Genomic DNA, 27,267 nt, shown 5'->3' with positions numbered 1-27,267 from the left:
ACCCTGATAGTCTATGATTCTAAGCACAAGTGCTCCACTGAGAGCTTAGTCCATGGCAAGTTTGAGGTCTAATAACCATTAGTGACTTAAGAAAAGACAACATCATTTTCTTTTTAAGGTGACTTCAAAGGACTTTTTTTTACAGTTGAACTTGTACCCTCTTTTCCTTCATTACAATAGATTTTAAAAAAAGCCTGTGGTTTCTTTTCTGCTTGTATTTTACCTTAAAATATCAGAAACTTCAAGTCTAGCCTTCCCTAATTTTGCTGGAGAACTTCTAAAAGGTCTAAAGAAACTACTGCAAGTTTTCATGCATGAATTGAAAAGGCAAAGAGGCTTCCATTCTTCACAATGTTAATTGGTTATTACAGTTCACTTGATATTAACCAAAAAAAGTTTTAAATAAATAACAATTTTAAAAAAAAGTACTTTCTCTCACAGCCCAGGTTGCTCAACTTTCACTCTCTTGGCTGTAGCTGTGTCACCATTTCACTAGTTCTCCAGGCACCATAATTTCTTCCACTCCAGACAAAACTTGAAATTCTACTGTACAAACATAAACAGGTTAAAAAAGGGGGGAGGTCTTTAGTACATTCTCCCCTCCCCCCCCATTTTTTGCAGGCCACCTTTACAGAGGCACATGCAAAATAGTCATCTCAAAAACAGCTCAACCAATCTTGTTGAAACTTTATGAAAATTGGCCTTCAGCTGGAGAGTATGCATAGACATTTTAGTACAAAATGGAAGTTCTTTGAGGACATGTTTAGGGTGGAATGGCTCTTCAGTAAGCTATGTCCATGATGGCAGTGATATGACTCGCTCAACATACTTCTTGGCATCTCTGCCAGCTATGACTACTTAGGATTTTAAAGGAGGTGATAATTGGCTTATAATTAGAGAGAGGGGCCATCTGCAAATTTTAAAGCCAGATCCAAATTTTCCTAGAAGTTTGGGGTGTTCGGATGCAGGGCTTTGATTCAGGCTCAGTTCTTGCTCTAACTTATCGGAAGGTACGCTTTTTCGGAAACTTACAAACAGGTCAGTGTGCTTTTAGTCTGGGCTTCACCTTCGAGATCATGATCCTGGAAAGTTGGCCAACATGGAGTGACTTGCAGGACTGAGGCTCCAATTTACAGCTGTCACTCACATTTTGTCTATCTGTTAACTATCAAATCCCACTAAAACCCTGTAAGGATAAGTCATAGATAGATTTTAAAAAACAATAATCATGGAATTGGTGACTGCTGCGCCAGAAGACCCAGCTTCGTACTATAAATCTGAGCTTCACAGTTTCTATGGATCGATTTAAAAAAAAAAAAAAAAGGTAAACACCTGCTAGTTTTCAGTTTAAAGAAATTAGTAAGTTCACATGCATTAAAAAAGCTTGCTTTTATAAAGGGCGGAGAGTGATTGTAAGACATTCACATCTCTCTGGGGTTAATACTATTGGACTTTTGTTTCCTACCTTACAATACACTTGAGAGATATACACACACATATATCTTCTACCTTAGGATCCTGTCTGTTCTGGAAATCAAACCATTTTAGTTAGAACCATGTTTAAACATGACTCTTGCTAGCAATGTAGTAAGATGGTTTTCTTTGCCAGTGTAGAGTGAGATGCTGTTTGCTAACACTAGCTGTAGACTAGTCAATAGCTGACACTGTTTGAAGTCCAGTGTACACAGAGCCTCATTATCCAACCAACTTCAAAAACTGTTTTCCAACTGTAAATTGTTTTAGAAAATTATGGAGAGCAGCACATCTTTCACAGTTTCTTACATTGAAGCAAAGAGAGATTCATTTCATTCTTGCTGTTACACTAGAGCACATACTACTTCTTTGCTTAGTGACTAGAGATCATCTGTCCAGCTTCTCAGCCAACAGAAGGTTATACTGTTCATTGGCAGTTCATTTACACAATCACTTCTTAAACATTCAGACATATTAGAACTATGCCTTTACCTGTAAGCACTGTTCCATCCTATTTATTCAGGCAGACAAGGGACCTAAGATTGTTTTAAGGGGTCATTGGCCCCAGAGTATTGGTAGGAGTCTCAGGTGTGCCAGAAGTTTCTGTACAAATAAATGTGGATGGGTTGACCTGGTCTCAACTGTGAGGTGGATCACTGGAAGTTTACAGCTTAGTTAACACCACTGTTCTCCCCCTCCCCTCCCCCTGCTTTCGCCCCTGCAGAGCTGGGAAGGCTTTGGGGTTGTTGTCTGGGTCTCAGGGCAGAGCCTGCTGGAGGCACTGGAAGTGGATTGGTTCCTGGTCATGCCCGGTGGAAGGAGGGGACCCAGTCGGCAGCAGCTAAGCCGTTCAGCTTTGCCTTCTCTCCAGACTTTGGTTGGCGGGAGCTGTGGCAACGGCACTGGTCTGAGAAACAGGTGAGGACAAAACAGTATGGCCAGCAAGACACACTATGATACAGTGAGGAAGTGTTTTCTAATGGTTAGAGCAAAAGCCTGGAAACCAGGAAGCCTGTGTTCTGTTCTAAGGTCTGTGAAGCAGTCTTACCTAATGGCTGAAGCAGCAGATTGGCAGACCAGAACCTTCAGTGGCACTGGGAGGGAGTAGCTCTAGTGGTTAGAGCACAAGCTGGGACCCAGGACTCCTGCATTCTATTCTTGGCTCTCCGAAGGAGTGTGGTCTGTGGTTAGAAGGGAATTCCTAGATTGTCCCCCTGCTGTGCCACTGACTGACCCATTTCCTATTTGTTTTACATTTTAATATCTGTCCCAATGGGAGAATTGTGGCCCTTTCACAAGCATAGCATTCCTCCTGTGTCACTGGAAAGGACAGAGTGATAGAGACTAGGAAGGCACAATTCTCATCTGTTTCCCCAGCAGCAAGATTGGGGGCCGTGAATCCTAGAACTGTGCAATCCTAGCCCGTTCTGCTCTGTTCTCTGCAGCGCTAGTGGGGAATCACTGTAATGTGTCCGAGCATAGGCATGATTCCCCCTCTGCTGCGGGGTGGGAGGAAAGCTAGAACAGAAGTGTGTGTAAGGGGAGATGCGCTGCCACTAGGGTATGAGGTTGGGAAGTAACTTCTCTTCTTTATGCCTTAGTCCTCCTCTGTGAAATGGTTATAATAATTCTGACCTCCTGGAGAAGTTGAGAGGCATCTATGGAAGAGGCCAGGGAAGGGTGTCGACCGTGTTAAGATGAGTAGGGAGCATCTACTTGCCCTGTGCTAGATGTGTGAATGATGCAAACTCTGGTCAGCAGGGTTCTGCTTTCCTTAATCCCATGTCCCCACAGCATTCAGTAATGACCCTGAAACCTTAGGGAGGCAGCTTGAGGCAGCACAGGATGCTGACCCTACAATTAATGGCGTCTGTCTGTTTCAGGAATGGTAGTGCGATCAGCCTCTCAGCTCCTCCCATAACGGCCCTGATCACCCCAGAGCCTGTGCGTCACTGCCGGATCCCTGACCTGCCACTGGACGGGAGCCTTCTCTTTGAATTCCTCTTCTTCATCTACCTGCTAGTGGCTCTCTTTATTCAGTACATCAATATCTACAAGACTGTCTGGTGGTATCCCTACAATCACCCTGCCTCCTGCACCTCTCTGGTGAGTTCCCCATTGTGACGTTCCCTGGTGTTCTCTGGACTGGTGATCTGCTAGGTCACTCCAATCCTTGACTCTGGGATCCAGCCTTACCCTGCTCTGCTGTGAGAACCCCCACTGCCTGGCTGTTCACACACAGCCTCTAGCACAGGGGTAGGCAACCTATGGCACGCGTGCCGAAGGCGGCACACGAGCTGATTTTCAGTGGCACTCACACTGCCTGGGTCCTGGCCACCAGTCCGGGGGGCTCTGCATTTTAATTTAATTTTAAATGAAGCTTCTTAAACATTTTAAAAACCTTATTTACTTGACATACAACAATAGTTTAGTTCTGTATTATAGACTTATAGAAAGAGACCTTCTAAAAACGTTAAAATGTATGACTGGCACGCGAAACCTTAAATTAAAGTGAATAAATGAAGACTCGGCACATCACTTCTGAAAGGTTGCCTACCCCTGCTGTAGCATGTAAGCTGCTCCCAGCTACATGAGTGAACACTTTTGGCCAGCCGCTGCTTGGATTGTGCAACCAAATGACACTAGCCAATATCTCCGTTCCCAGACACAACCCTAGGAACCTCCGTATTGCATTGTCCAGTTATGCCTGCTGGACGCTGCAAGCTTATGAGTTCATCAATTTAACAAATAAATTCATATGTAGCAGGCTTGTTATCCCAAGGGGAGTCTCTGGCATGCTTCAAACCAAAAGCACTGCTTCAGGTAGAATAAACAATCAAACTTATTAACTACAAAAGATAGATTTTAAGTGATTATAAGTCAAAGCACAAGAAGTTAGATTTGGTCATATGAAATAAAAGCAAAACACATTCTAAGCTGATTTTAACACTTTCAGTGCCCTTACAAATTTAGATGCTTTTCACCACAGGCTGGCTGGTTGCCCTTCAGCCAGGCTCTCCCCTTTGATCAGCACTTCAGTCGCTTGGTGGTGGTGTCTGTAGATGGAGGTGGAAGAGAGAGAGAATGGCAAACATCTCTCCCTTTTATCATGTTGTTTCTTCCCTCTTGGCTTTGCGCCCCCCTTTTCCCCTCGAGTCAGGTGAGCATTACCTCATCGCAGTTCCAGACTGACCAAGGGAAGGGGAGTGACCCCACTCGAGAGTCCAACAGATCTTTTGTTGCTGCCTAGGCCAGTGTCCTTTGTTTCTGTCAGGCTGGGCTGGGTTTGTCCCATACATGGCCTGATGAGGTGTGAACTGCCCCTTTGCTCCTGGAGAGTTTTGCCTGGGCTTGTTTTAAGCCATGAAGACACATTTTCAGCCTTATAACTATATACATGAAATTACAACCTATGACATTACTACAACAACAATGCTCAGTGCATCATGAGCCTTCTGAAGACATCTGAGATAACAAACTTTGCATTGGATACCACACAATTATATTATAAGGATGAACATGGGGGTGCAGGGTGTTCCCCCGAGGTACTGAGTTCACACCTATCCGCAGAGAGCCCGTGTCTCCCCATTACACAGCTTCTCCTTGTGCCTTCTTCAATCCAGAGATCGCCGAGCATTTGACATAAGTGAGCGAAATAAGCCCCACAATCCGCCAATCCGGTAGGGTTATAGAGGTGAAGAGACTTAGTCCTTTAATTGACCTGCAAGGTCCCTTAGCGGAAATTGTAGATGAAAATGTTGATCTGATATTTACCAGTTCTAGTTTGCACCTTGGTTTTGGAATGGAGCAAAGGGTCTGTTAGACTCCTGGCTCCATGGGGTGGCTACTCCTGTAGTCAAAACCAACTGAGACCAACAGAAACCACTTGAAGAAGATAGCTGGAATTTCCATGAGAGTCACAGAGCAGAGTTAGGAATAGATACAGGAGACGGATACACGGATATACAACAGCTGTGGATCTCCACTGACTTCAGCTCTCCCGAGTTTAATGTAGGCCTTAAGCACCAACATTGCCCTATTGAGTCAGACTGGGTGGCCCAGCAAGGTGAGCATCCTGCCTTTGGATAATAGCTTATTCCTGAGGCTTCCAAGGAGGACAAACCTCCTCAGAATGCACCTACTCAGTTAAGCAATACTGCACATGGGGTGGGTGGTAATCCTTCTTTGAAGCATGAGATTTTGATTTGACTTCTCAGTATTCATACCTATAAACATTATTGGCAATGAAATTATTTCGCTGTTTGTTTGAAATTCAGCTACAGTACAGGCCTGATTACTCTTCTCTGTGAAAAAAGAATGTTTTGTCTTAGACCTTCTCTGTGAAATCTACCTTAGTTATGTCATCTCTGCCCCTATCAGAAGCCAAACGTTCTCATTCACTCGAGGAACTTCCAGGTACCAGACACCAAGTTCAGTGGCACCCAGGCTTAGCCCATTGAACAACTGTATTGGCAGTTTCCAAGGAGCCCAAAAGCTGTATCTAATTTGATACTACTGCAGCTGCTGTTAACTTTAATATAGAGCTGTGGCCTGTGGAGATGACAGTTCTCAAATCAAGCTGGAGTATTGCCTGCTGGAACTTGTAGTCTCCACAGCTCATATTGCTGCCTAAAGAACAAGGCAGGCTGCCTTGCAGAATTCTGGGAATGGCATTTTGGAAACCCTGTTTCTGGTTGGTAATCTTACCTTTCCAAGAGAATTTGTGCGCAGTGCTCCTCAAGATGCTACTGACTATAGATCTATCTTTGGCTCAGGGTTTCCCTTTTTAAGCTGTAGTAGTTAAGGGAGGCGGGACCTGTGTATAGTGAATGTCTTGCTTCCTCACTCCCCAGGGGACTTCAGTGTGACAAATTTGTTAGCTTCTCTTCCACCACAACTGGCAGACTTGGTGCTTGCTCATCAGAGCTCTTGGTTCTCCCCCTCCAGCCAGCCTGCCAGGTAGGTTTCACTGGTGCCTTCTCCTGGTGTAAACCTTTTCCTTTTCCTCCTTTAGAATTTTCACCTCATTGATTACCACCTGGCAGCGTTCATCACGGTGATGCTGGCACGGAGGCTGGTGTGGGCCCTTATCTCCGAGGTAACAGTCTGCAGTTGCTTCTTCTACCACATGTAGATACTGGTCGTAGAGAGGTCTTTAGTGAGCTGAGTGAATTCATGTGTGGGGAGGAACACTACGGGTGTGAAGGGCTGAGCACGCTGCTTTGCTGGTGCCCATGGAACTCCCCCTTTACCTCTGGGCTGTGCTCTGCTCCCTGGCTCCCACCTGCCCTGTAGCATTCAGGAGTATCCTGGCCTTTTTGTTCTCTCTTTGAGAACTGGGAGGAGGTGAAATGGTCTCACTTCCTCTGTGGAAGTCATCTGGCTGCAGGCATTTGGGAGGAGCAGCGAAGGGGATTGCAATAGTTGAGTCAGGAGGCAGTGAAGGAGAGAATAGGTTGTTCAACCAAGGCTAAATTCTGATGATGTTCGAGAGGGGAAAATAGGAGATTTCCAAACAAGGGAAATGTCAGATTCAAGAGAGTTCAAGGTCATGGCTAACTCTGAGTTGGGTATAAAATAAAGGCTGAGAAGTTAGTGAAATAGGAAGCGTGCGTAGCTGGTAGGCCTGCTCTTCTTCAGCTCTGGTTGCTTTTCATAAGCCTCCCAGGAGCACAACATTCCTTGATTTCACTGAGAATTGTGTCTGTGTATTTGAGGGCAGAAATGGTCCATGTTTGGGCTAGGAAAGATTGCTTGGGCCGCCAACAGTTTTGCAAGTGAAAAGACAAGTGCTGGAAGCTCTAGCCACTGGGATAGTTAAAGCTGGGACAGACAGAGCACTGGAGAACATATACGAAGGAGCAATCCTGCCCTGCTCAGCAGGTGACTGGATGAAGTGGGACCTCAAAAGCTCTTCTCCGTCTCTGAGTTCTATCATTTCCACTTAGAATATCGTCCTCAGTAATACCTCCCCTAGGCCTTTCTTGGATTTCTATGATGATGGGGCCTTGAAACCCCTTGCTGAGACATCTCTTATATTGCCTGCTCAATTGCTGACTCCTAAGAAATTTTTCTTAATATAATCTGCCCTGACTTCTTTGGAGACCACAAATAATTCCCTTATTGCAACCTTATCTTCTCCTTGCAAGACTGCAGCCTGTAAATTTGCTGGAGTTGGGGGAGAGAGTGTTCAAAACTCAACATGTGTCTCATCATCATGGAGCAATAAAGGGCTAACAAAATACTTTTCCTACTTTGCGGTTCAACTTTAAAAGGCCCTATTCTAGGAATAACCTAGCACAGGGGTTGTAAACCTTCAGCACGTGGCCCATCAAGGTAATCCGCTGGCGGGCCACGAGACATTTTGTTTACGTTGACCGTCAGCAGGCATGGCTCCCTGCAGCGCCCAGTGGCCGTAGTTCGCCGTTCCTGGCCAATGGGAGCTGTGGGAAACTGCGGGCTGCAGGAACGTGCTGGCCTGTCACTTAAAGTGGGTTCAGGATGAGCTCTAAATAGTCACTAATATTTTGGATTGTCCCAAAGAATGAGATATAAGAGCTTTCTCCCAACACCCCATACCATCAGTGATGTAAGGAGAGCTCTGTTCCTCGGGAAGAGGGCAGCAGTCACTCCACCTCCTGCTGGAATCCTGCTGACCCTCTTTCTTCCCCTCAAGTGCCTGACACATAGTCATACCATGGCACTAGGTAATTCTTTTTTCTGGGTTTTGAATTTGCAGGCCTCTCAGGTGGGCGCAACGTCAGTGATTCACTACCTGGCACTGATTATGGCGCGCCTGGTGCTGCTCACGCTGTGCGGTTGGGTGCTCTGCTGGACTCTGGTCAATCTCTTCCGCAGCCATTCTGTGCTCAACCTCCTCTTCTTGGGCTACCCGTGAGTATTGCCCTTATCTTGGGGAAAGGACGGGGCCATGAGCCCTGGTGGAGGTGGGCGATGCGTGACAGCAGCCATGTTGGGAATGTTGTACGGAGAAGAGCTGCTGACCTGTGACCCACGTTGGAGGGGTGTGTGGATAGAGGAGCTCCTGGCTTCTGAGCCCCAGTTGAGTAGGAGTGGGGGAGGGAGGGGTCTGAAGGAGAGGGGAGCCATTAGCCCTGGAGCCATGGAGAGAAGTGGTGGATATACTGTTAGTAGTAAGTGGGTTTATTGAACCTCTGAAGCCTGTGGGTGGGCTCACGGGTCTCCTAGCCAAGAATTTTAGAGAGACAACTCTGTGCCACGCAGAGGCTTACAAGTTGAAGGGAGGAGACCATTGGGCTCTGAGTACCAGACAGCACTGGCTTCCGTGGTGTTCTCCCTGGAGCATGCTTGTGTCTGCTCAGTGATGGCATTTGGTCTCATGTGTGGACAGCAGCCGTCTCACCCTCCTTTCCCACAGGTTCGGTGTCTACGTTCCCCTGTGCTGCTTCCACCAAGACAGCAGAGCGCAGCCCCTCCCAACGGACTGCAGCTACCTGGTGCAGGATCAGATGGTGGATGACGGGACCTCAGGCGTTGGCAGCCTGGTCAAACCCAAAGACTTCCTCTCACTCCTGCGGGAGTCCCTGAAAGAACAGTTCAATAACCCTACGGCCATCCCAACCCACAGTTGCCCCCTCTCCCCGGACCTCATCCGCAATGAGGTGGAGTGCCTGAAAGCGGACTTCAACCGCAGGATCAAGGAGGTTCTCTTCAACTCCCTCTTCAGTGCCTACTACGTGGCCTTCCTGCCGCTGTGCTTCGTGAAGGTAGCTGTTGTCCAGCTCCGGCGCTCTCTCCCCCATTTCCCCCCGTCGCTGCTGCCGCCTCAGTTTTGCACGAAATCGTTGACGTGCCAGATTACTGGTTAATCCCCTTTTTTCTGTCTCCCCTTTGGCAGCCTGGATGGTGGAGTGTGGCTGCATCTGGAATGCAATAGTACCGCTCCTGGTTGGCGGATAGGTATTGCCATACACGTGATGCACCCGTGGTCCCCTCCCCGTTTACTAACCCCCATTCTCTTCCCCAGACCAACAGATAACTGTGGTCATGCCACAAGTGGGCACCAGCTGCCATGTTCACCTCCCAAGTTTTGCCAAAGGTTGGGGTGTGCGTGTTCGGATCTGGGGTTTGGTTCGGCCTGTCGTAGAACAGGCCAGCAGGGAAGTCTGGACCTGAGCAAAAGATCTGAGGTGTTGGTGCTGGGGCTGTGTTTTGGTTCTCTAAATTGTGCCAGGTTCACTGTCTATTAACTAAGAAATCAGAGACTTCCACAGCCAACCCTGTTTCTGTTGTCCATTGTTGTGTGACAGGAGCTTGTTAAGATTGTCTAATCATTAATCTGCTGCAATGAAGGGAAAGGGCTTCACAGTCTATGGCGCGACCCAGGTCCATGTACACTCCATGGCTCAGCTACCCTTCTGGTATCAGCTGCTGGGGGAGGAGATGCACAGGTACATCACAAGCTGCATCATCCCCTGCCCATTCTCCTCTAGGCCCAGGAGAAGGAACTCTGAGGTGTCTCCTAGGTGGTAACCCTCCGAACTCACTGGCCTGGCAGTGCATGCCTGTGAAGTCTGGAGCTGGTCTGCTGGTTGCACACAGCACCCCCCTGTGCTCTCTGCTGGGACATGCCAGTGGTGCTAACTTCCCATCCGGTCTCTTGCAGAGCACCCAATACTACGACATGCGCTGGTCTTGCGAGCACCTCATCATGGTGTGGATCAACGCCTTCGTTATGCTCACCACACAGTTGCTGCCCCCCAAGTACTGCGACCTGCTGCACAGATCGGCCGCCCACCTGGGCAAGTGGCAGAAGCTAGAACATGGCTCATACAGCAACGCCCCACAGCACATGTAAGTGCAGGCTGGGAGGGGTCAGTGCGCTCTCCCCATTGAACAAGGGCATTCTAAGATGCGGCTGTTCTTTGCCTGCTGGGTTTACAATGAGGAAGCTTCTCCGTTCCTCGTAGTATTAGATGGACAGGTCATGGCTGTTCTGCTCTGTCCGTGCTGCCAGGGCCAGCACTGCCCACCCCTGAGCACTGTCAGCTTCCTCGTGGCAGTGCCCTAGCAACGCTGGCTCTTGTTCCCTTGGGACTCTCTCTCACGCTCTTGCCACCACCTGAAGCAGTTCGTTCACACCGGGTGGTGGGATGTTTTCCGAACAGCCCCACTGACACTAATACAAAGTGCTCTTGGTTCTTGTGGTGGGAGCCATTTGGACCTTGTGGTAATGGGTAAGGTTAAGATTTTGTCACGTTTTAGAAAAAGTCACAGACAGGTTGTGGGCAGTACATCCATGGAAGCCCATGACCTGTCTGACTTTTATTAAAAATAATGTGGGGGGAGGGCTGACACGGGATGACTGAACTCTGGGGAGGAGGATGAGAGCCCAAGCCCTGCTGTGAGGAGGTCCAGCACCCGCTCGCTTGGGGATCCAGGGTCCCCCCGCTGCCTGCGACGGCTTGGAGCTGTGGAACCGGTGACTGGGAGCTGGTGGGGGTCCCCTAAAGGCTGGGAGCTCCAGCCCTGCTGCCCCGGGGCTGAGGTGGAAAATGTCATGGAAGTCTCTGGAAGTAACAGAATCCATGACCTCCATGACATCTCATCCTTATTAATGGGGCTCTGCTTGGTCTTATTCCTGACTTCATCTTAGACTCCCTCTGTGATCTTGTCACCACTCCATGTCTCTGTTTCCCTGAAAGGAATAATGATACTTACCTGCTTTTGGCAGGTGCACTGAAATTCTCACATGAGACATGAGCTCTTGAGCTGATCTAGGCAACACCACCACCACCCCCCCCGCCCGCCCCCCGACTATCACCACTCCTTTAGGCTAATGGCAGGTCTCTTTCTTTTTCTCCTCAGCTGGTCAGAAAGTACGATCTGGCCACAGGGCGTGCTGGTGCGACACAGTCGATGCCTGTACAAGGCAGTAGGGCCTTACAATGTAGCAGTGCCTTCAGACGTCTCCCACGCCCGCTTTTATGCAAGTATCTCTTCTCCTGATGTGTCATTCTGGGAGTGGGAGGCGGAGTTGAGCACCGCTGCAGCAGTGCAGGTTGAGATGAGACTGAATTGAAAGTCAGGCAGAAGGAATAAACTGGATTCTTTAATCCAGCAAAGCCAGGGCCTGGTCCCACCCTTTTCTTAATTTCCTGCTCTTTCCCTTGGGGCCCTCTGAAGTTTTCTAGTGTGCACTGCAGACTGGCACTAGATACAGAGCTCCACTTCTGCTATAAACACATACTTTATAGATTTGTTGCACTCTTGGTGCTAAACCTCTTACTGAAACAACTGCAGGTTAGTGACTAGCAAAGAATAAGATTTAAGGTGGTTGGACTACTTTTAGTTTGAGTCCCCAGAAGGCCTGGCTTTCTTTCCTAATTATAGGTCCCCTTTATTTTCTTTTCTCTCGGTTCAAGTAGTTTTGTTTTAAACATATGGCCCCCTGTAGTTTTGCAAACGTTTAATTCTAGATGTGGCCTGGTGCCAGCTGCTGCTGCCCTGACAGCTGAAAATGGCAAAAGAATTGAAATTCAAAGTTGCTCTGGTACTTTGCGGGCCTGGCAGTTCAGCAGAGTGGAGGGAGAGATGGAGCCTGTATTGTCTGTTGCAGTGTGCACCTAGGTTAACATGCACCTGTTTGGGGCCCATGTTTAACACACGGGTGAATCTCAGTTCAGCTCCTAGGGGTGAAGTGGCTGTGTCCCAAATGGGCACTCTTGTTGGCAGTCACAGCAAAAAGGCCAATATTGAATGAGCCACAGAGAGTGAACTCTCCTGTCAGTCAGGGTTGGAAGGGGAAGGGATTTCAGGTAGGGAAATTTCAGGAAGGGAAGGTAATCTCCTTCTGCTGGTTCTGGGCAGAGGGGCTTTCTATTCACAGCGCTCAGCTAACTTGAAAGCACTTTCAAGTCCACAGCAGCAGCGCATGCCATTAGCCATTCTCCAGCACAGTAACGCATTACAAAGCAGGGAATCCAGATGGCGAGAGTATTTTTCTTGGCTAGCAGCTGATCTGGACATTACAGAGTATTTACCCCAATGCCCCAGGCCCTACAACCGCTACAAAAATACTCTGTCAGCTTCTTTACCAGAGCAAACCACAAATATGCAGATTTTTTTCCCCCCCTGCAGTTCCTCTTTCACCGTCCATTACGGCTGCTCAACCTGCTTATCCTCATCGAAGGCAGCGTCGTCTGCTACCAGCTGTACTCCCTGCTGCGCTCGGAGAAGTGGAACCACACCCTCTCCATGGCCCTCATCCTCTTCTGCAACTACTACGTCTTATTTAAGCTCCTTCGGGACCGGATAGTATTGGGCAGGGCCTACTCTTACCCCCTCAACAGCTACGGACTCAAGGCACATTAACCTGCCAAACGCACCAAGCGGGGGGTGGGGGGAGGGAGGGAACCTCAGAAAAACTATTTTCGTACAGTTCTATTTTTTTCTTGCGCTGTTTATAAATATTTAAGATATTTTATATTTTGTATACTATTGTTTGTGGGGTGGGAAGGGGGCAAGTGGCAATTAAATGTCGCTTTATAAACAAGGTGTTATTTTATATATATATCTATCTATAAAATCAGTGTGTATATACCGTATATCTATATCCATACATACAGTTATGTGAAGCAACAGGCTTGTGCGTGTGGTCACTGTGTCTGCTTTGCTCACACAATCGCACTGCCACTGTCTCTTAAGCCCTCTCTTGGGGAGTAGGGGGAGAGGGCAGGAGGAGTCTGTTACCAGGTAGAGAACTTGTCTCCTACTGTGGGAGTATGAACAAACCCAATGGTGGAGACTAATCAACAAAGGGAACTAAAACCAGGGGATTTCCAGAGGATTTCCTCTGACTGCTTAGTACCAAGAGCCTTGCGCCCAGACACATGCTGCTCAGGGACATGTATGCCCCTCTGGTGACAGAGAGGAAAAGCATTTTGCTGCTCTAGCAGGTCAGTGCTAGGGCTTAGCACAGAAGCTGGGACTAAATCCACAAAGGAACTTAGATTCAGCATTGCACTGCCTAACGGGTGCTCGGGTGCCTGCCTAGTAGAATCCACAGCCCTGTGTTCAGTACTCAAGAATGGGATCCTTGAGAGGCAGCAAGCTGAAACAGGAGCCATCACAAAGGGACATGAGCATCTAGTTCCAGGTTGGAGGGAAGCATCTTTCTCTCATCATGACCCTTCTCCTTTAGTTAGGTGTCTGTCTGGCTCATCACAAAAACAAGTAATAGTGGTGCCATATTAACCCTGGGGTAAGAGCACTCGACTGGGATGCAGGAGACCCAGGTTCAGTATCTCCCTCTGTCTGATGGGGAGCAGGGATTTGAACTCACATCTCTCACAAGAGTGCTCTGACCCCTGAGTTCTGGGATCTTCTGCTGTAGGACTCTTGCCACGCTCCCTACCACTTTGTACAAATAATGGAATGGTCATTAAGGCCAGAGAATGAGTGACTCTAGTGCTTAGCAAATAGGCTTGGCAGCATTGGATTTTTTTTTTACAATTTTACTGGACAATAGCAATATTTGTTTAAGCATTTTTATCTATTTACATTTTCAGAGTTGTGCAAAATTAGGGGGTATCAGACAATTATTTAATAAGAGTTGCTGTTAATTCAGAAAGTTGAAGCTTTAGCTGTTCACACAAATTGTCACCACCACCTATCAAAATAGAGTAAATAGCCTTCAATCAAACTCCTAAAGTCAAGAGATTTCTTACTTTGCCTATCTATAAATTAGTTATCACTGGAAGTATTTTTTCCATCAGTCTGTGTGTGTGTTGGTGAAATTGACATTTACCAATAAAAGTCTAATCCTCCCAAGCCTATCAGTACGTTAGAGCACTCCTCTAGGACACGGGAGGCTGTTCCTGACCACCTACCATTTCAGGCCCTGCAATCAAGCCAAGTGGGGTAATGCCTGGTTTGAGAATCTTCCTGGGGCTCTCGGGCCCAGCTTGAGGAAGCTGTGCACATGCTCAGCCACAGATTTTTAGATGCCAGAGGAATCTGGACACCTACAAGATTAGGAGGTAGCTGAGTGAGGGTTTTGAGGATCTACATTTTGGATTTTATGTACCTAAAGTGGCAGTTAGGCATCTAAATCACTTTGTGGATCTAGCCCTCACTCAGAAATGCTGTTAACTAACATAGGGCTTGCTGGGAGACACCCTGCCCATTGATTTTCTTCCAGAGGCTAAGGAGATGTGAGCCCTTCCACGTAGAGGGGTTTGATTCTTCTCTTCAGAGCAGAAGAGGCGTTCCCCTGGTTTAGAGAATGGGCCAAACTCAAACCAGGTCTTCAACTCCAATGGCACGGGAGTGGACTTGAAGCAGTTTAGGTTCCCCCCACCCCACCCAGTTGCTGCTGACAGCTTATAACACCCCAGTGATGGGAACCTTCTAAAGGCATATCAGGAAATACTTTACATGAATTTGAATCAGAGCAAATCTGTTTCCAGCATCCCCGGCCCTCTTCACAGCAGCCTTTTGAGGTCACCACTGCAAATAGAGACCCTCAGTCACCTACAAAGAGCAGACTTAGCAGAGAAAGAGAGAACTTGTTTATTTGAGTGAAAATACATCATCCATAACCATCCCAATGCAGGACATTCTGGTAAAGTCTTCCAGTGCCTTTAGGCAATACACATACACTTGTAGCCCCTCCACAGAAATGTACCAAACTAGAATTAAGGTTACAGTTGGAAAAGTATTTGTTTATCAGTGATATGGCAGTTGCTCTTCTGAGGAAGATACCAGAGCCTAGTTCTCATTACTGTAACAACCTAGCTAAGCAAAGAGGAACTGAAAAACATTCAGAGAGACCCAACAGTTTCACTATCTCTAACTGCCAATGATGCTAGCAATTAGCAGTGGCTGCTGATGTTTCCCAGCAGGAACTGAAGGTAGATGAGACAGTAGGGTCCAGTGTGGTGCTTTTCCATTTGAATGTCATGAAACCAGCAGTCTTAATCCTCAGGGTAAGGTCAGATCCATTTAGAAAATGGATTGAGAGGGGTTTAAAAAAACAAAAAAAAAACCCTTCCCTTTTTTTCCTGCAGTGAAAGCTCCACCTTTCCTAATCAGGGAAATGGGGGCGTGGCTCTTGTCCTACCCTGGCACAGCAGCAGTTTCTGCAACAACTTTATATTTAAAACCTTCTGGAAGTGAGGGTGTAGCAGGAAGAATATATTGAATGAATCCAGGAGTTTCCCTGTTAAGTGCATCTGTGTCAGGTGTGTTACTGAACAGGATACGTAAGGAGCCTCATCTCTTTAGTCTCTCACCTGGAAGCCCCATCACCTACTCAGGTTTAGCGCTAGGCCTTTTCTTGCTCTGATAAAGTGACTAAGCTGAATGCACAAGTGCAGGAAAGGGCAGGCAGAAGCCTCAAGCAATCCCCAGGGATAGAGGTATGTGCCTATGAGAGCTTAAAGGCAGGAGGTTTTCCTATAGGCTGTGATCTTTAGCTGGGCCTGGCCTTAGGGACTAGCTCCTTCATGGAAACAAGAACAGTGACTGGCTGTGGTAAACAGGGTTCACTTTGTGTGCTTTTTAGACGTATGAGAGGGTGGATCAGTAAAAATCCCTCCTCGACAGGGACAGCTGCCCTCTCCTTAGTCCACAGTTTAGTTCCCCTTTCAGTGCTTAGACAGCTCCTCTAGCAAATGTGTTAGCAGGAGGTGCTGGCTGTTAGGTCATAAGAGAAGGGATATAACGACCTAGCCCTTATCTACTGCTGTTCTGCAGTTCTGTGCATCCCACCCTCAGGTTCTAAGAAGGGCTCAGTTCATAACATTTCACAGGGAAAACCCACACTAACAATAAATGTCAAGTTATGCTGCCAGCAGAGATGGGGAAGCAGGAGAAATCTAAAAGCAACTTTAAAAAAAAGACTTAATTTTCCTATGTTCCTGCAGAGTTTAGTTTAGTTTCTCTATTATATCACACACTGCAAGAGAGACTGGTCCTATAACGACATTTTATATGCACCACCTACTTGGCTCCAGGAGCAGTCAAATTGTTTAAATTATCCTGAGTGGAAAAACTCTCCTGCTGCAGCAGGGATGCTGCCTCCCCTACCGAAAGATCGGCCCTGCCCCAACAAAACAGAAAACACAACACCCAGGAAAGTGCAGTGTTTCATTCCCCTTTTCTATAGTGTAACTAGGGCAAAAGGATTTACTCAAGGCTGCATTGGCCAGGGATGTTCTCCCACCTCCCATGGAAGGCTAGGGGAGCTGTACACCCATAGCTGATTTTTACTAGTGCAGCCCACGTAGAGGAGGTCGTCCTGCGAGCATTCCTGTTTGGTCATATCCATGTAACACCTTGAACCGAACCTAACTACAAAAATAAATGTGTTTCTGCACCCATCCATTAGCCCCCACATCCATACGTAGAGTGGTATCCTCTTACAGCCCCTGCACCTGAGGGTAGCATTGACCCTGGATGGGAACAAATATCATCCTAGAACAAACTCTACTATTCCAATATGTAAACGGTCCTGCTGCTGCCACCACCCCTCGTTGAGATCAATGTTAAAAGCAGTAACTCCTTTCCCCAGTAACGCTCAGACGGATCAGACCAGAACAAATCACAGCATCTCCTTTCTGGGACTCCCGTCATGCGAGGATGTCGTAATAAATGGCTGGCTTCCTGGTCGTGTCACGGAACTCCTCCAGCTTCAGGCCAACCCGGAAAAGAACCGCCTCGTCCCACCACTTTGCCATGACCTGCAAGTGGAAGACAGTCACCGTCACCCGCAGGGCTTTAGGGCACCGCTTGGTAAGAAAGCTCTGAGGGGCGGCTTCGCCAGCAGGAATAGCAGAGACACAATGAATGATCTTGTAACCCTCTCAGCAATGGGGTCAGGATCCTGCTGAATCTAGCTAGCACCCAGCTGGATGGCACCTAGGAATCACTGGGCCCAACACTGAAAGGCTACCCCCACCAGGGACACGGGGGGAGCAAAACAGGGACATTGAAATCCAGCAAGGTGGGAGAGCTTTCTGGAGGGACAGGCTGGAACAGACAGGGACCGTTGCCCTCTCCTGGGGGGATGACTGGCTTCCTACGAAACTGGGTGGTTCCTGGAGCAAAGTAGGTTTGTGGTGGTCAGGCTGGCCCTCCATGTTGCAGAGGTCTACTGGAGGTAAAAATTACAGGGCCCCATCCAGCTCCCTCCCAAAGACTGTCCCTTCCCTAGCCCCAGTTTCTGTGCACCATGTAGTCTTCCTAGCTGCCCCCATGCTTTTGGCCTCCCTCGGGATGCAGGAATTCCCACACCCCCCCGTGTGTGAGTCTCTGAAGCCCCTGAGGACCTTTTACATGGATGGCTCAGGAGGTGAGGGGGTGGAGGGGGGAAGAGGAGCTGTAGTCATAGACATCCAGCCAGCCAAAGCAACAGGCTACCATTGACTGTGATGCTGTGATGAGGCTGAAGCCTCCAGCAGTTTCTTGTTTTGAGCAGCATGAGTTGGAAAGATGCCAGATGATCTGTCTACAGACCCCCATGCTAATGCCAAGGGACTCTGTTCCCACTGCTTTCAGGAGCCCTCCAGTGCATGACAGTCAGCTCTTTGGGGCAGGGACCATCTTTCTGTTCGGTGTTTGTATAGCGCCCCGCACAATGGGGTCCTGGTTCCTGACAGGGGCTCAGAGGTGCTACCCCAATACAAATAATAGCTCAGCATAAGTCCAGTTATCCAAATTCCCTTGATCCCAAAATCCCTACTTATCTGAGTGTGCAGGGTGTCTCCCGGCTAGCCCTATGTTAGTTAACAGCATTTCTGCTTCTCCCAACACCTGGTTACCTGCAAGTTTTGGACGTCCCCCAGGCCATTCAGAGGAACAGGCATGTGCTGTTAATAATAGGCAGAGCTGCTCCCGGCTCTGCTGAGGCAAATCCCTACCGTGTGGAATGGGGAGGCATACCCTGTACAGCTTCATGCTGAGACTAAAGGTTTCTGTTCACTCACAACCATCTCTGCTCCCTCCTGTCCCAGTCTTTTCCCCCTCTCTCCACCCAAGATGACAGAAATAGAATCCACAGCAGGTCTCTTGGGAGTATGGCCACAAATCCATCTATCAAGGGTAGTTATGTGGCCCCCATCACTGTAGTACTTGAGCACCTCACATTCTGTAATGTATTTATCCTCCTGACACCCCTGGGAGCTAGGGTGGCGCTATTAACAACATCACCACAGATGGGGACCTGAGGTATCGAGAGGTTAAGGGGCCTTGCCAAAGTCACACGGGAAGTCTGTGGCACAGCAGGGAATTAAACTCTTGTCTCCCAAGCCCTAGGCTAGACCCTAATCAGTGGACCATCCTTCCTCGTCAAGTTTTAGAAGGACACCCCTATATATTCCCCAGACATCTGTCGCTCCCTTCAGTGGGGAAGGTGCTAGAACAGTCGTCCCCAAACTCTTGGGTGAGAGGAACATTTGGGGGCCACGTGGTGGGGCCCAGGCCAGCCTCCAAGGTGGTGGTGAAGGAGCGCCACCCAGCAGCAGCTCTAGCCCCAGCTCTGCTCCGTCCCCTGTTCTACTTCCAGCCCAGCTCTGCCCTTATTCTCTCTCTGTCCCCAGGCCAGCTCCACCTCTAGCCCCAGTTCCTCTCCCATCCGCGCCTTCAGCCCAAGCTCCTCTGCTGAGCGGACTGTGCAGTAATGGAGGGGGAGCGCGGACAGATCCATTACTGGTAAGGGGGGGGTCATGACAGGATAAGTTGGGGCATCCCACTGCGCTAGAGCCAAGTAAAGGGAGCAACGAAGGTGGGAACAAGAGAGCGAAGGGAGAAGAAGCAACAGGAACGGAAGAGGGACAGACCCCAGGAGAACAACTGAGGAGGACATGGGGGTAGTGAAGGGGATCCAGTGTTTTCCACTGGCCCCTGGACTCTCATTCTCCTGATGACCCAGAATACATAGTTCTATATTAGGTCTGTGGACAAGGAAGAGCAGAAGCTTACACTTTTTAGCACCAAATTCCACCCACTTCATAAGCTAGCTATGAAGACCCAACACTAGACACCCTTCTACCCGCAGAGCGGTGTGGTCTGGGCAGTTACCCCCTTGCTAATGCTAGTAGGAGAAGTGTTTACCTGAAAGCTGATGGGAAGCCCAGTAGCAGTGTACCCGACTGGCACCACCAGACCCGGGATACCTGTGAAGTTTCCAAGCTGCATGTATCTGCAAGAGAGTTGGGAAAAGTCACCTGCACTCTCACCGTTGGACTGTAGTGAAGTCATTTCTACGTAGAGAGGCAGAAACTGGACCAGCTGTGATCTCTCTTGCTCGACAGCCAGTGATCAGGTGGCAGAGGCTGGGACGGAACAGCTGTGAGCATCCCTAGGGTTCTCCATACAGCCTGACCATGAACACATTTTACTGCCGCACAGTTCTCACCTCATGCTCTGAAGTGTTGTTAGAATGTCGTTGTTCCCCGTCAAGAGGTCAGAGTCCTGGATTCTTGGGGCAGTGCAAGCGGTGGCTGCATGAGAGAAACAGGCAATCAACAATCACCATCTCCTGCAGGGGCAATTCAGTCCCCTTATGCCTCCTTTAAGGCACCCGTTTGCTCTAACTCATCCCTGGAGTCAAGCCAAGTTCTTTTTGGTTTGTGCATCATCATCAGGAAGAACAACTTTGCAACTACAAAAGGAGTTTCTTGATGATGCACAGCAGAGAATAGATTCCCACTCCCGCCCTTGTAGCCTTGCAGAGCCAGCACAACTCAATTAACAGGAGTGTTACAATTCCTATTTTAGTCAGCAAAATGAGCAGTTCTGACTGTGAAACATACAGGGAACAGGCCCGGGGAACACAGAGGAGCAATTTTAAAGTCACATTTCCTTAGAGCTGGGGCAGAGCAAAGTAAGGACGTTTGACTCACGGCAGTTATAAAAGGTATAATTTTGCAAGTTCAAATGGATTAAACATTAACCCTGGAAGCCAAGTGCACCATACATATGTGCACATTTATGCCAAGAGTCTCACTCCAAGCCACAGAAAATCCCATGCTCAGCCCACAGAGCAGAGACCTGGGGTGAGGATACAGTTCACGTTGGCGAAGATCTCTCGCAAAAAGCTCATGCTCCGAGTCCTCTGCCGATTTGCCTGCAAAGAGAAGGAGATGGTATCAGTGCAAAGGTGGGATGTACCAAGAAGGCATCAATTTACAGAACGTACAGAGTCCTCTAGCAGTGCCTATCCCCCTGTCACTGGGGGTCACAGCCTCCTTCCCTGATAAAGGGCCAGCACCACCACACACTCACTGATCGAACTCAATGTAAGAGCATGAGACCAAATGACTCCTCCCCCTCTGGGCCCCTCCAAGCTTGCATCAGTTCTAAGGCAGAGAGCAGCACTGCTGGGTAACGTCTCTCCACGGCTTTCTACCCAGGTGCAGAGAGCTTCCAAGTGGGCTGTCTCCTCCCTACAACCTTGCCAGGCTGGAAGAAGCCTTCTTCTTTGCCTGCCTGCCTCCTCCCCCTCTTCCACAGCACACTCCTCACCTTAATATAATCCAGAGCTGTGAACTGGGAAGCCAGAGCAAGGTTGAGCCGCGTCTCCAGATTCTGAAACACAAAGGAACTTTGGGTGACGGCTGCACACTCCTGTGCGGGGCAAAGGCTGAGAAAGCCCCAGATCCCATACACCATGAGCCTATCCACTCATGTGTAGCAGTGACTGACACAGATGGCTTGACACAAGGCTGATGCTAACAATCCATGCTTCTGCCACTTACCATTTGCTGGAAGTGGGTGTTGAAGTCAGGCTGCAGGAAATCCCTCATCTCGCTGAGAATGCAGATCACATGCGCCACCCGCACCTCCTCCATCTCCGGCAGGGGCACGTCCACCACAGAGGCACCTAAAGCCTGCAGGTGCTCTACAGCTGAGCACGAAGCAGGAGGAGCAAAAGGAATAGTGCGTTCCTTGTGTTCAGAAGGCTACAATGAGATGGCTGAGATTTAATCTTACAAAAGGCAGGCGTTTCCACAACCACATGACGACAGGCTCTTTGCTCGTATGATCACACAGCGCATGGGCAATAACACACCTGGCCGCATCTAGTTATAGAAAAAACTGCAGGGCTTTTGTCCACTAGATCACAGCTACCCATATGACAGAGCGGACCCACGGGTGAGGACTCACGGGTCTGCTCTCAACTCTGCCACTGGCTTACTACATCGTGGGTAAGTTGCTTGCAGCTCAGTTACCCAGTCTATAAAAAGGGCATAATAATGCTTCCCTGACTTTGCAAAGTGCTTCCAGATCTGCTGGGATGAACAATGCTAGACTAGTGTGAGGTCGCTATCAATGTTATCAATTATAGTCTGAGGCTCTCATCCAAGGAACATTCAGAATGCACAATGTGAAATAGAAGTCAAAGCCAAAATCAACACGATGCTGCAAATTGGGGGGCACCAAGTGGTTGCATGTCTGTCGGTTACAGAAATGGAATGAGGACTCTGGACTCATGAACTCTGTCCCTGACTGCCGCAGACCATGACAATTCACTCAACCCATCTGAGCCTCGATTTTGCCATCTGTAAAATGAGAATAAGGCAACTTACCCACCTCACTGGCGTACACATATTCAAATATGAATTGGTGAATATTATTTAAAATAACATCTGACCGGCTTTCCAACCTGTAGTAGCATAGGTGGAGTTTGAGTCCCTCATGCATTCAGACCACATCACAGTGTGCATTTTAATTAATACACTCACAATCTGCCCCCAGTGTCTGACAGCGAAAGATGTCACGAGGCTACACAAAAGGGAGCAGGCTTAAAACTGCAGTGGGAAACATAGCTCTGAATTTCCTGATTTCTGGGTAGCTAAAACTCCACCTTGATGTTGCATTTAATTAAGCAAAAACTCTCTGGTATTTTTAAGGAGTCTGTCATCTTGGCATCCAAGTGCTGAATGCTGATTGTGAGGCAGAGGGGGGCCCTGAGGCCTGCAAGGGGGAAATCTGAATTAAAAATTCAGAGAGACACTGCAATAATATTTATATATACAGTAGTAATAGGAGTTGGGAAGAGACAGGATAAATGCATTCAGGACAACAACAAAAACTCTGGAGGAGATGGGTCTCTCCTCCTAGTACTGACAAGGTCCATCCTTGCTTAATTGACAAGATCTAACAAGACTACCCCCCTCCCCCCAAAATAGTATCCCTGCAGCACAGCTGATCTGGCTGTAGTCAAGGAAGCCCCAAATAGTGGGTTGACGGGAGCAGGACTCATACCCACATCTCCCACCCAACAGAGCACTAACACTAGGCTAGCAGACAAGGCAAACCTAGAAAGGCTTTCCGAAGACAAGTTTGTAAGTTTATATTGTAAATATGATGGCGCACAGGCTGGGTTATCCAACAGCAAAGGAACAACAAGCCTAGAAAGCCAGATTCAAAGGTGGGGGAGTGGGGAAGGCTTCCATTTAAACTAAACAAGCTCAAACCTACTTAGCTTTAAAACTCCAGCAAGATCAGGGTTATTCAGGGCACCATGGCCACTGCGGTCACGCAGCCAGCCAGTGGGAGCTAGGTTAGCCAAGGTTACAATTCCAGAACTCACACGTGAGCTACGCAAACAAAAGCACCACTCAGGTGAGAGCCAAGAGAACAAAATACAGTTGGAGTTCTGGTCAGCTGCCCCCGATAGACTCAACACACTTCTCCTCCAAACTAACAAGGCTGCAGGCTGCCACCAGCTGGAGCCTTTCCAGCCTTTACTGCAGCTTTTTATGGGGCCATGGGGGAGCAGCTATCAGAAATGGAGAAACTCTTGCTCTACCTTTTTGGCAGACTGCCAAAATTTCTGCATCACAAGTCTGAAAGACAGAAAAATAAATTAATTAACTAAAGGCCTTTATCAATTGTCATCCCCTCTTCCCCCAGGCTGAACCCGACACCAGCCTCCCCACCATCCTGAGCACCAAATTAAGGCTACACGCTCCTCTCCTCCTTGAAACACAGTCTTAGGCATAAATCCAACACATCCCACACCATGGCTATTTTTAGGGCCCCAGCTCCAAGACCATACAGCCCTGCCTTTGCTGCTCTGGAGGAGGGGGAGAAAAATAGAGCCATGGCACAGCTAACACAGCACATGAACCCTCCCTTGCAGCATCAAGCCCAGTAGCATACAGCCCCTGTCTGTCGGCTTGGGTGGAAGGAATGCGACCCCAGCACAGTCTTCAGGAAACAGGCAGTGGGCGCAGGGTAGAGCTGGCTGGAAAACGGAATTTCCATCCTGTGAGAAATCCTGATATTTCAAGACTTTTTATGTCCCGAATTGGGGTGAAAAGTTGAAATACTGAAGCTTTTCACAGAATGAAGCGTTCTCACAAAATGTCAATTCAGAAGCGGTCAATGCAAACTGAAATACTTCCTTTCCTAATGTTGATATTTCCATTTCTGCCATGGTATTTTAAGCTAAACTGTTTAAAATAAACAAAATGTTGCACTGCAAAATGCTGCTTCAGCAAAGTTTCATTCTAATCAAGGTTTTCTTCAGGAAAATTTCCCTCAAAAAAGATTTTTGTTGTGAAGTTTCTGACCAGGTTGTAGTGCTAAGGGCAGCCAGGAGAAAGACCTCTGCAATCAATCCTCAGCTGGCAGGCTAGAGGAGGGGACGGCTGAATTGAAGGAACTGACAGCTGACACAGTGCACCATAAAGAAGAGAAGAGACACAGGCACCTTAAAAAAAGTCCAGTTCACTCCCAATTTTAAGCCCTTGAGGTCAGGAGTGAGGATTTCAGATAGGGATGGTTTTGGCTGCTGTAGTCCTGCAAGGGACAAACAAAAAGATCCCCATCAGGCAGGGACCTGCCCACAGCGAGATATCAAACAAGTCATTAGCATGGGGTAACCAAGGGGAGGCAGGCAGGGAGAGACAGAGACTCACTCACCATATGGGTACAGTGGATCTGGCTCAGCTAGGATGCTGTATGCAATGGCTGCATCTGTCACTGATGTACAAATGGGGCCTGTCCAGAATAAATGAAATGGTTACAAACATGACAAGGAGTGAGCAGGACACACCCACTCCCAGTGACACGCACTCCCACGCAGGGGCTTACAACCGCTGTGTCTCTTCACACATGTGCAAGCACAGGAAAGTCACAGCGGCGGCGCGAGAACCCTCTTACCAAGGCTGGCGGTGGAGTAGGAGAGTGGAAGGCAGCCGTGACCACTGATGAGCCCAAATGTACCTTCAAGCAAGACACAGACACAGAGATCAGATGGAGGAACAAACTGTACTAAGTGGAGACAGACCAGTGCTCGGCAGACCCAGTCTTCCTAAAGATCCTTGTTTGGGATCTGGGTTTTGGTTCAGGCCCATCTCCAGTATTAACCTACAAGGGGATGAGGCTAAATACCCTCAACCCTCATCCTCGGGTGTGCCTGGAGTGAGACGGCATCAGTCCCACACAGCTAGTGGCTCTAGACTGGGTTTCTTCATCAAGCCAATCAGGTTCAGAACCCTTCAGAGAGGAGATTCTAAAGAAGGCAAGGAGTGAGGAGAGGGGGAAAATAAGAGCATCTTTGGCTTAGGATTTGGTTCAGCTAGAAGCTAGCATTGATTACAGCACAGACATTCAAGAGATGGAAGAAACCTACAGTATGAAGTTCCATCCCGCCACTCCCAGAGGGCCCATGGCAGGGCTGCTTTCCTAAGTCTGGCCTCCAGTCCAATTTAAACTTAGGGAAGGCACCAGTAGCAAAAGTGCTCAGGGGGAAGTAGGACTAACATTTTGGAAACCAAGCTCTAGATCCTTGGGGATCCTTTACAGAGCAGAAGTGACTAACACCCGCCTTTACACTAGGAACCAAGTTCTTCTGCAAACAAGCACATGCTTAACTTTGAGCACATACGCAGTCCCACTGAGGTCAACAGGACTACTCATGCATGTGCGTAACTTTAAGTATGTGCATAGGGGTCAGTAGGATTGAGGCCAATAACACTGCCTTCCTACTAGCAGTATTCCCTCCCCACTTCTGAGAAGGTCAGCCATAAGCTACTACACATGCCCCCCCGAGAAAGGACAACAAGTTCACTTGGGTTTACTAATCCAGTGGTAACTGGCGCCCTAACCTGAGATACAGGGCTGGGGTGACCGCCTTATTCAAAACTACAGAATTCCTAGGTTGGAGAAGATTTATTTACAGGCTGTAAATCAATCCTGGGGATTTGCAGAAGATCTCCAACAGAGGTACATGGATTTACAACTGGGTGATTCTCTGCCCCCTTAGTCCTCTCCTCCCTGGCGGAATACAGGAAAGAAGGGGCAAATTCAACACTTGCTGGAGGGAGACCACTTTCATGGAGTGCTTTCCAAACCCTTAGCAGCAATGTCATGTCAGAGATGCCTCTGGACCCTGAACCCAGAGCTAGTGGGACTCATGCTGTGGCTTCCTTCCCTTCTAACCCCTCCCCCTCCAAAAAAACAAATCCCCACTCTCCAGCTCAGAATGACATCTACTTATCCCTGCTCCTGCAGCCAGGGCAAGTCGCTGTGCCGGGGCTAGACGACAAGAGGGGCTAGAGTACAGAATGACCCAGTTGTCATCTGGAGTCGGGGACGTACCAACTAACCCAGTAAATGTCTCCATGTTTGGCTGCAAATGATTATTTTCATTTTAATTAAAATCCGTAAGATGCATTGACACCCAAGCTCTAAGTCCCCTAACAACAATTTAAAGTCACAAGTCAAATACAACAGATCTCAGAAGTCGAATCCTTGTCATAGTTAGTTACAGCCACACGCTGAACAGGCACTATAATCCCAACCCTGCAGAGGCCTGGGGAACAGTTTCATGCTCAGGAGGGTATTGGCCTTTGTGTGGGGTCCCACCATCCCCCAGGAAATGCAGGATCCCCAGCCAGGTAAAGGGGCAATACCTTTCAGCCCCACGACGCCACAGAAAGAAGCAGGAATTCTCACAGAGCCGCCTCCGTCAGTGCCAAGAGCCAATGGGCAAAGACCTACAGAGAAATGTGCATTTGCCTGGGACTGTAAAGACTGTATACAGCCCTTCCCACACCATTTTCCCAGCATCTTTAACAGGAAAGAGCTGGCATATGGTACATCAGAAGCGGCCATCTCTACAAAGGGCAATACCCACTGACTTCCAAATCCCCTTACAGAGGCCCAACCACAACCAGCTTTTACACCAGACAAAACACTGCATGGAAAGCCTATTTACTCCAGCTGGCTTATTCATGATCCCAGGCCCCTCCCCTTGGACTCTGCCATCTTCTGTTCTCTGCCCTGCTCCCAAAACACCCCTGGTCTCTCTCCACCCACCCACAAAACTTCTGCCACACCCCAGAATCTTCCCCAAAGGCTCCAGCAAATTCTGAAGTGGCCTTTTCCCCTGGGTGGGTTCAGTTCATCTCACCTGCCGCCACAGCAGCGGCCGATCCACTGGAGCTGCCACCAGTGAAATGCTGGGGGTTGTATGGGTTCCTAGCGGTGCCATGGAATCTGAAGGAGATAAAATGAGAGTGTAGACTTTTCAAAAGGTTGGACACACCTTAGGGAAGGGGAGGAACCAAAATCATGTCTCAGAAATAACCTAACTTTCCCGCCCTGCAAGCAGGGGCGGGCAAACTTTTGGGCCTGAGGGCCGCGTCGGGTTTTGGAAATTGTATGAAGGGCTGGTTAGGGGAGGGGGGCATGGCCCATCCCCCACCCCCTATCTGCCCCCACACACACTTCTTGCCCCCTGACGGCCCACCCCTGGGACTCCTGTCCCATCCACTCCCCCCGCTCCCTGTCCCC

The 27,267-nt window shown here is 48.5% G+C and overlaps 2 protein-coding genes across 2 annotated transcripts in view; one reads left to right on the top strand and one right to left on the bottom strand.

Moving 5' to 3' along the window:
• TMEM39A (transmembrane protein 39A) overlaps positions 1 to 15,800 on the top strand; it is a 31,753-nt gene extending 15,953 nt beyond the window's left edge. The window contains exons 2-9 of the mRNA XM_054043469.1: positions 2,198 to 2,391; positions 3,357 to 3,579; positions 6,488 to 6,571; positions 8,213 to 8,367; positions 8,873 to 9,221; positions 10,121 to 10,308; positions 11,323 to 11,443; positions 12,595 to 15,800. Of these exons, the coding sequence (XP_053899444.1) occupies positions 2,279 to 2,391; positions 3,357 to 3,579; positions 6,488 to 6,571; positions 8,213 to 8,367; positions 8,873 to 9,221; positions 10,121 to 10,308; positions 11,323 to 11,443; positions 12,595 to 12,828 (1,467 nt within the window). The 5' untranslated portion in view covers positions 2,198 to 2,278 and the 3' untranslated portion in view covers positions 12,829 to 15,800. The remainder of the gene's footprint in view (positions 1 to 2,197; positions 2,392 to 3,356; positions 3,580 to 6,487; positions 6,572 to 8,212; positions 8,368 to 8,872; positions 9,222 to 10,120; positions 10,309 to 11,322; positions 11,444 to 12,594) is intronic.
• LOC128845129 (uncharacterized) overlaps positions 15,012 to 27,267 on the bottom strand; it is a 30,216-nt gene continuing 17,960 nt past the window's right edge. Inside the window, exons 9-20 of the mRNA XM_054043455.1 lie at positions 26,885 to 26,970; positions 26,385 to 26,468; positions 24,631 to 24,693; positions 24,391 to 24,468; positions 24,179 to 24,267; positions 23,273 to 23,309; positions 21,216 to 21,364; positions 20,983 to 21,045; positions 20,509 to 20,584; positions 19,874 to 19,958; positions 19,570 to 19,657; positions 15,012 to 17,198 (exon numbers count right to left, since the gene is read on the bottom strand). Coding sequence (XP_053899430.1) covers positions 17,088 to 17,198; positions 19,570 to 19,657; positions 19,874 to 19,958; positions 20,509 to 20,584; positions 20,983 to 21,045; positions 21,216 to 21,364; positions 23,273 to 23,309; positions 24,179 to 24,267; positions 24,391 to 24,468; positions 24,631 to 24,693; positions 26,385 to 26,468; positions 26,885 to 26,970 — 1,009 coding nt within the window. The 3' untranslated portion in view covers positions 15,012 to 17,087. The remainder of the gene's footprint in view (positions 17,199 to 19,569; positions 19,658 to 19,873; positions 19,959 to 20,508; positions 20,585 to 20,982; positions 21,046 to 21,215; positions 21,365 to 23,272; positions 23,310 to 24,178; positions 24,268 to 24,390; positions 24,469 to 24,630; positions 24,694 to 26,384; positions 26,469 to 26,884; positions 26,971 to 27,267) is intronic.

This window comes from Malaclemys terrapin, chromosome 1 (assembly GCF_027887155.1).
Source record: "Malaclemys terrapin pileata isolate rMalTer1 chromosome 1, rMalTer1.hap1, whole genome shotgun sequence".
Taxonomy (NCBI): domain Eukaryota; kingdom Metazoa; phylum Chordata; order Testudines; family Emydidae; genus Malaclemys; species Malaclemys terrapin.
This window is presented reverse-complemented; position numbering and strand designations above follow the sequence as displayed.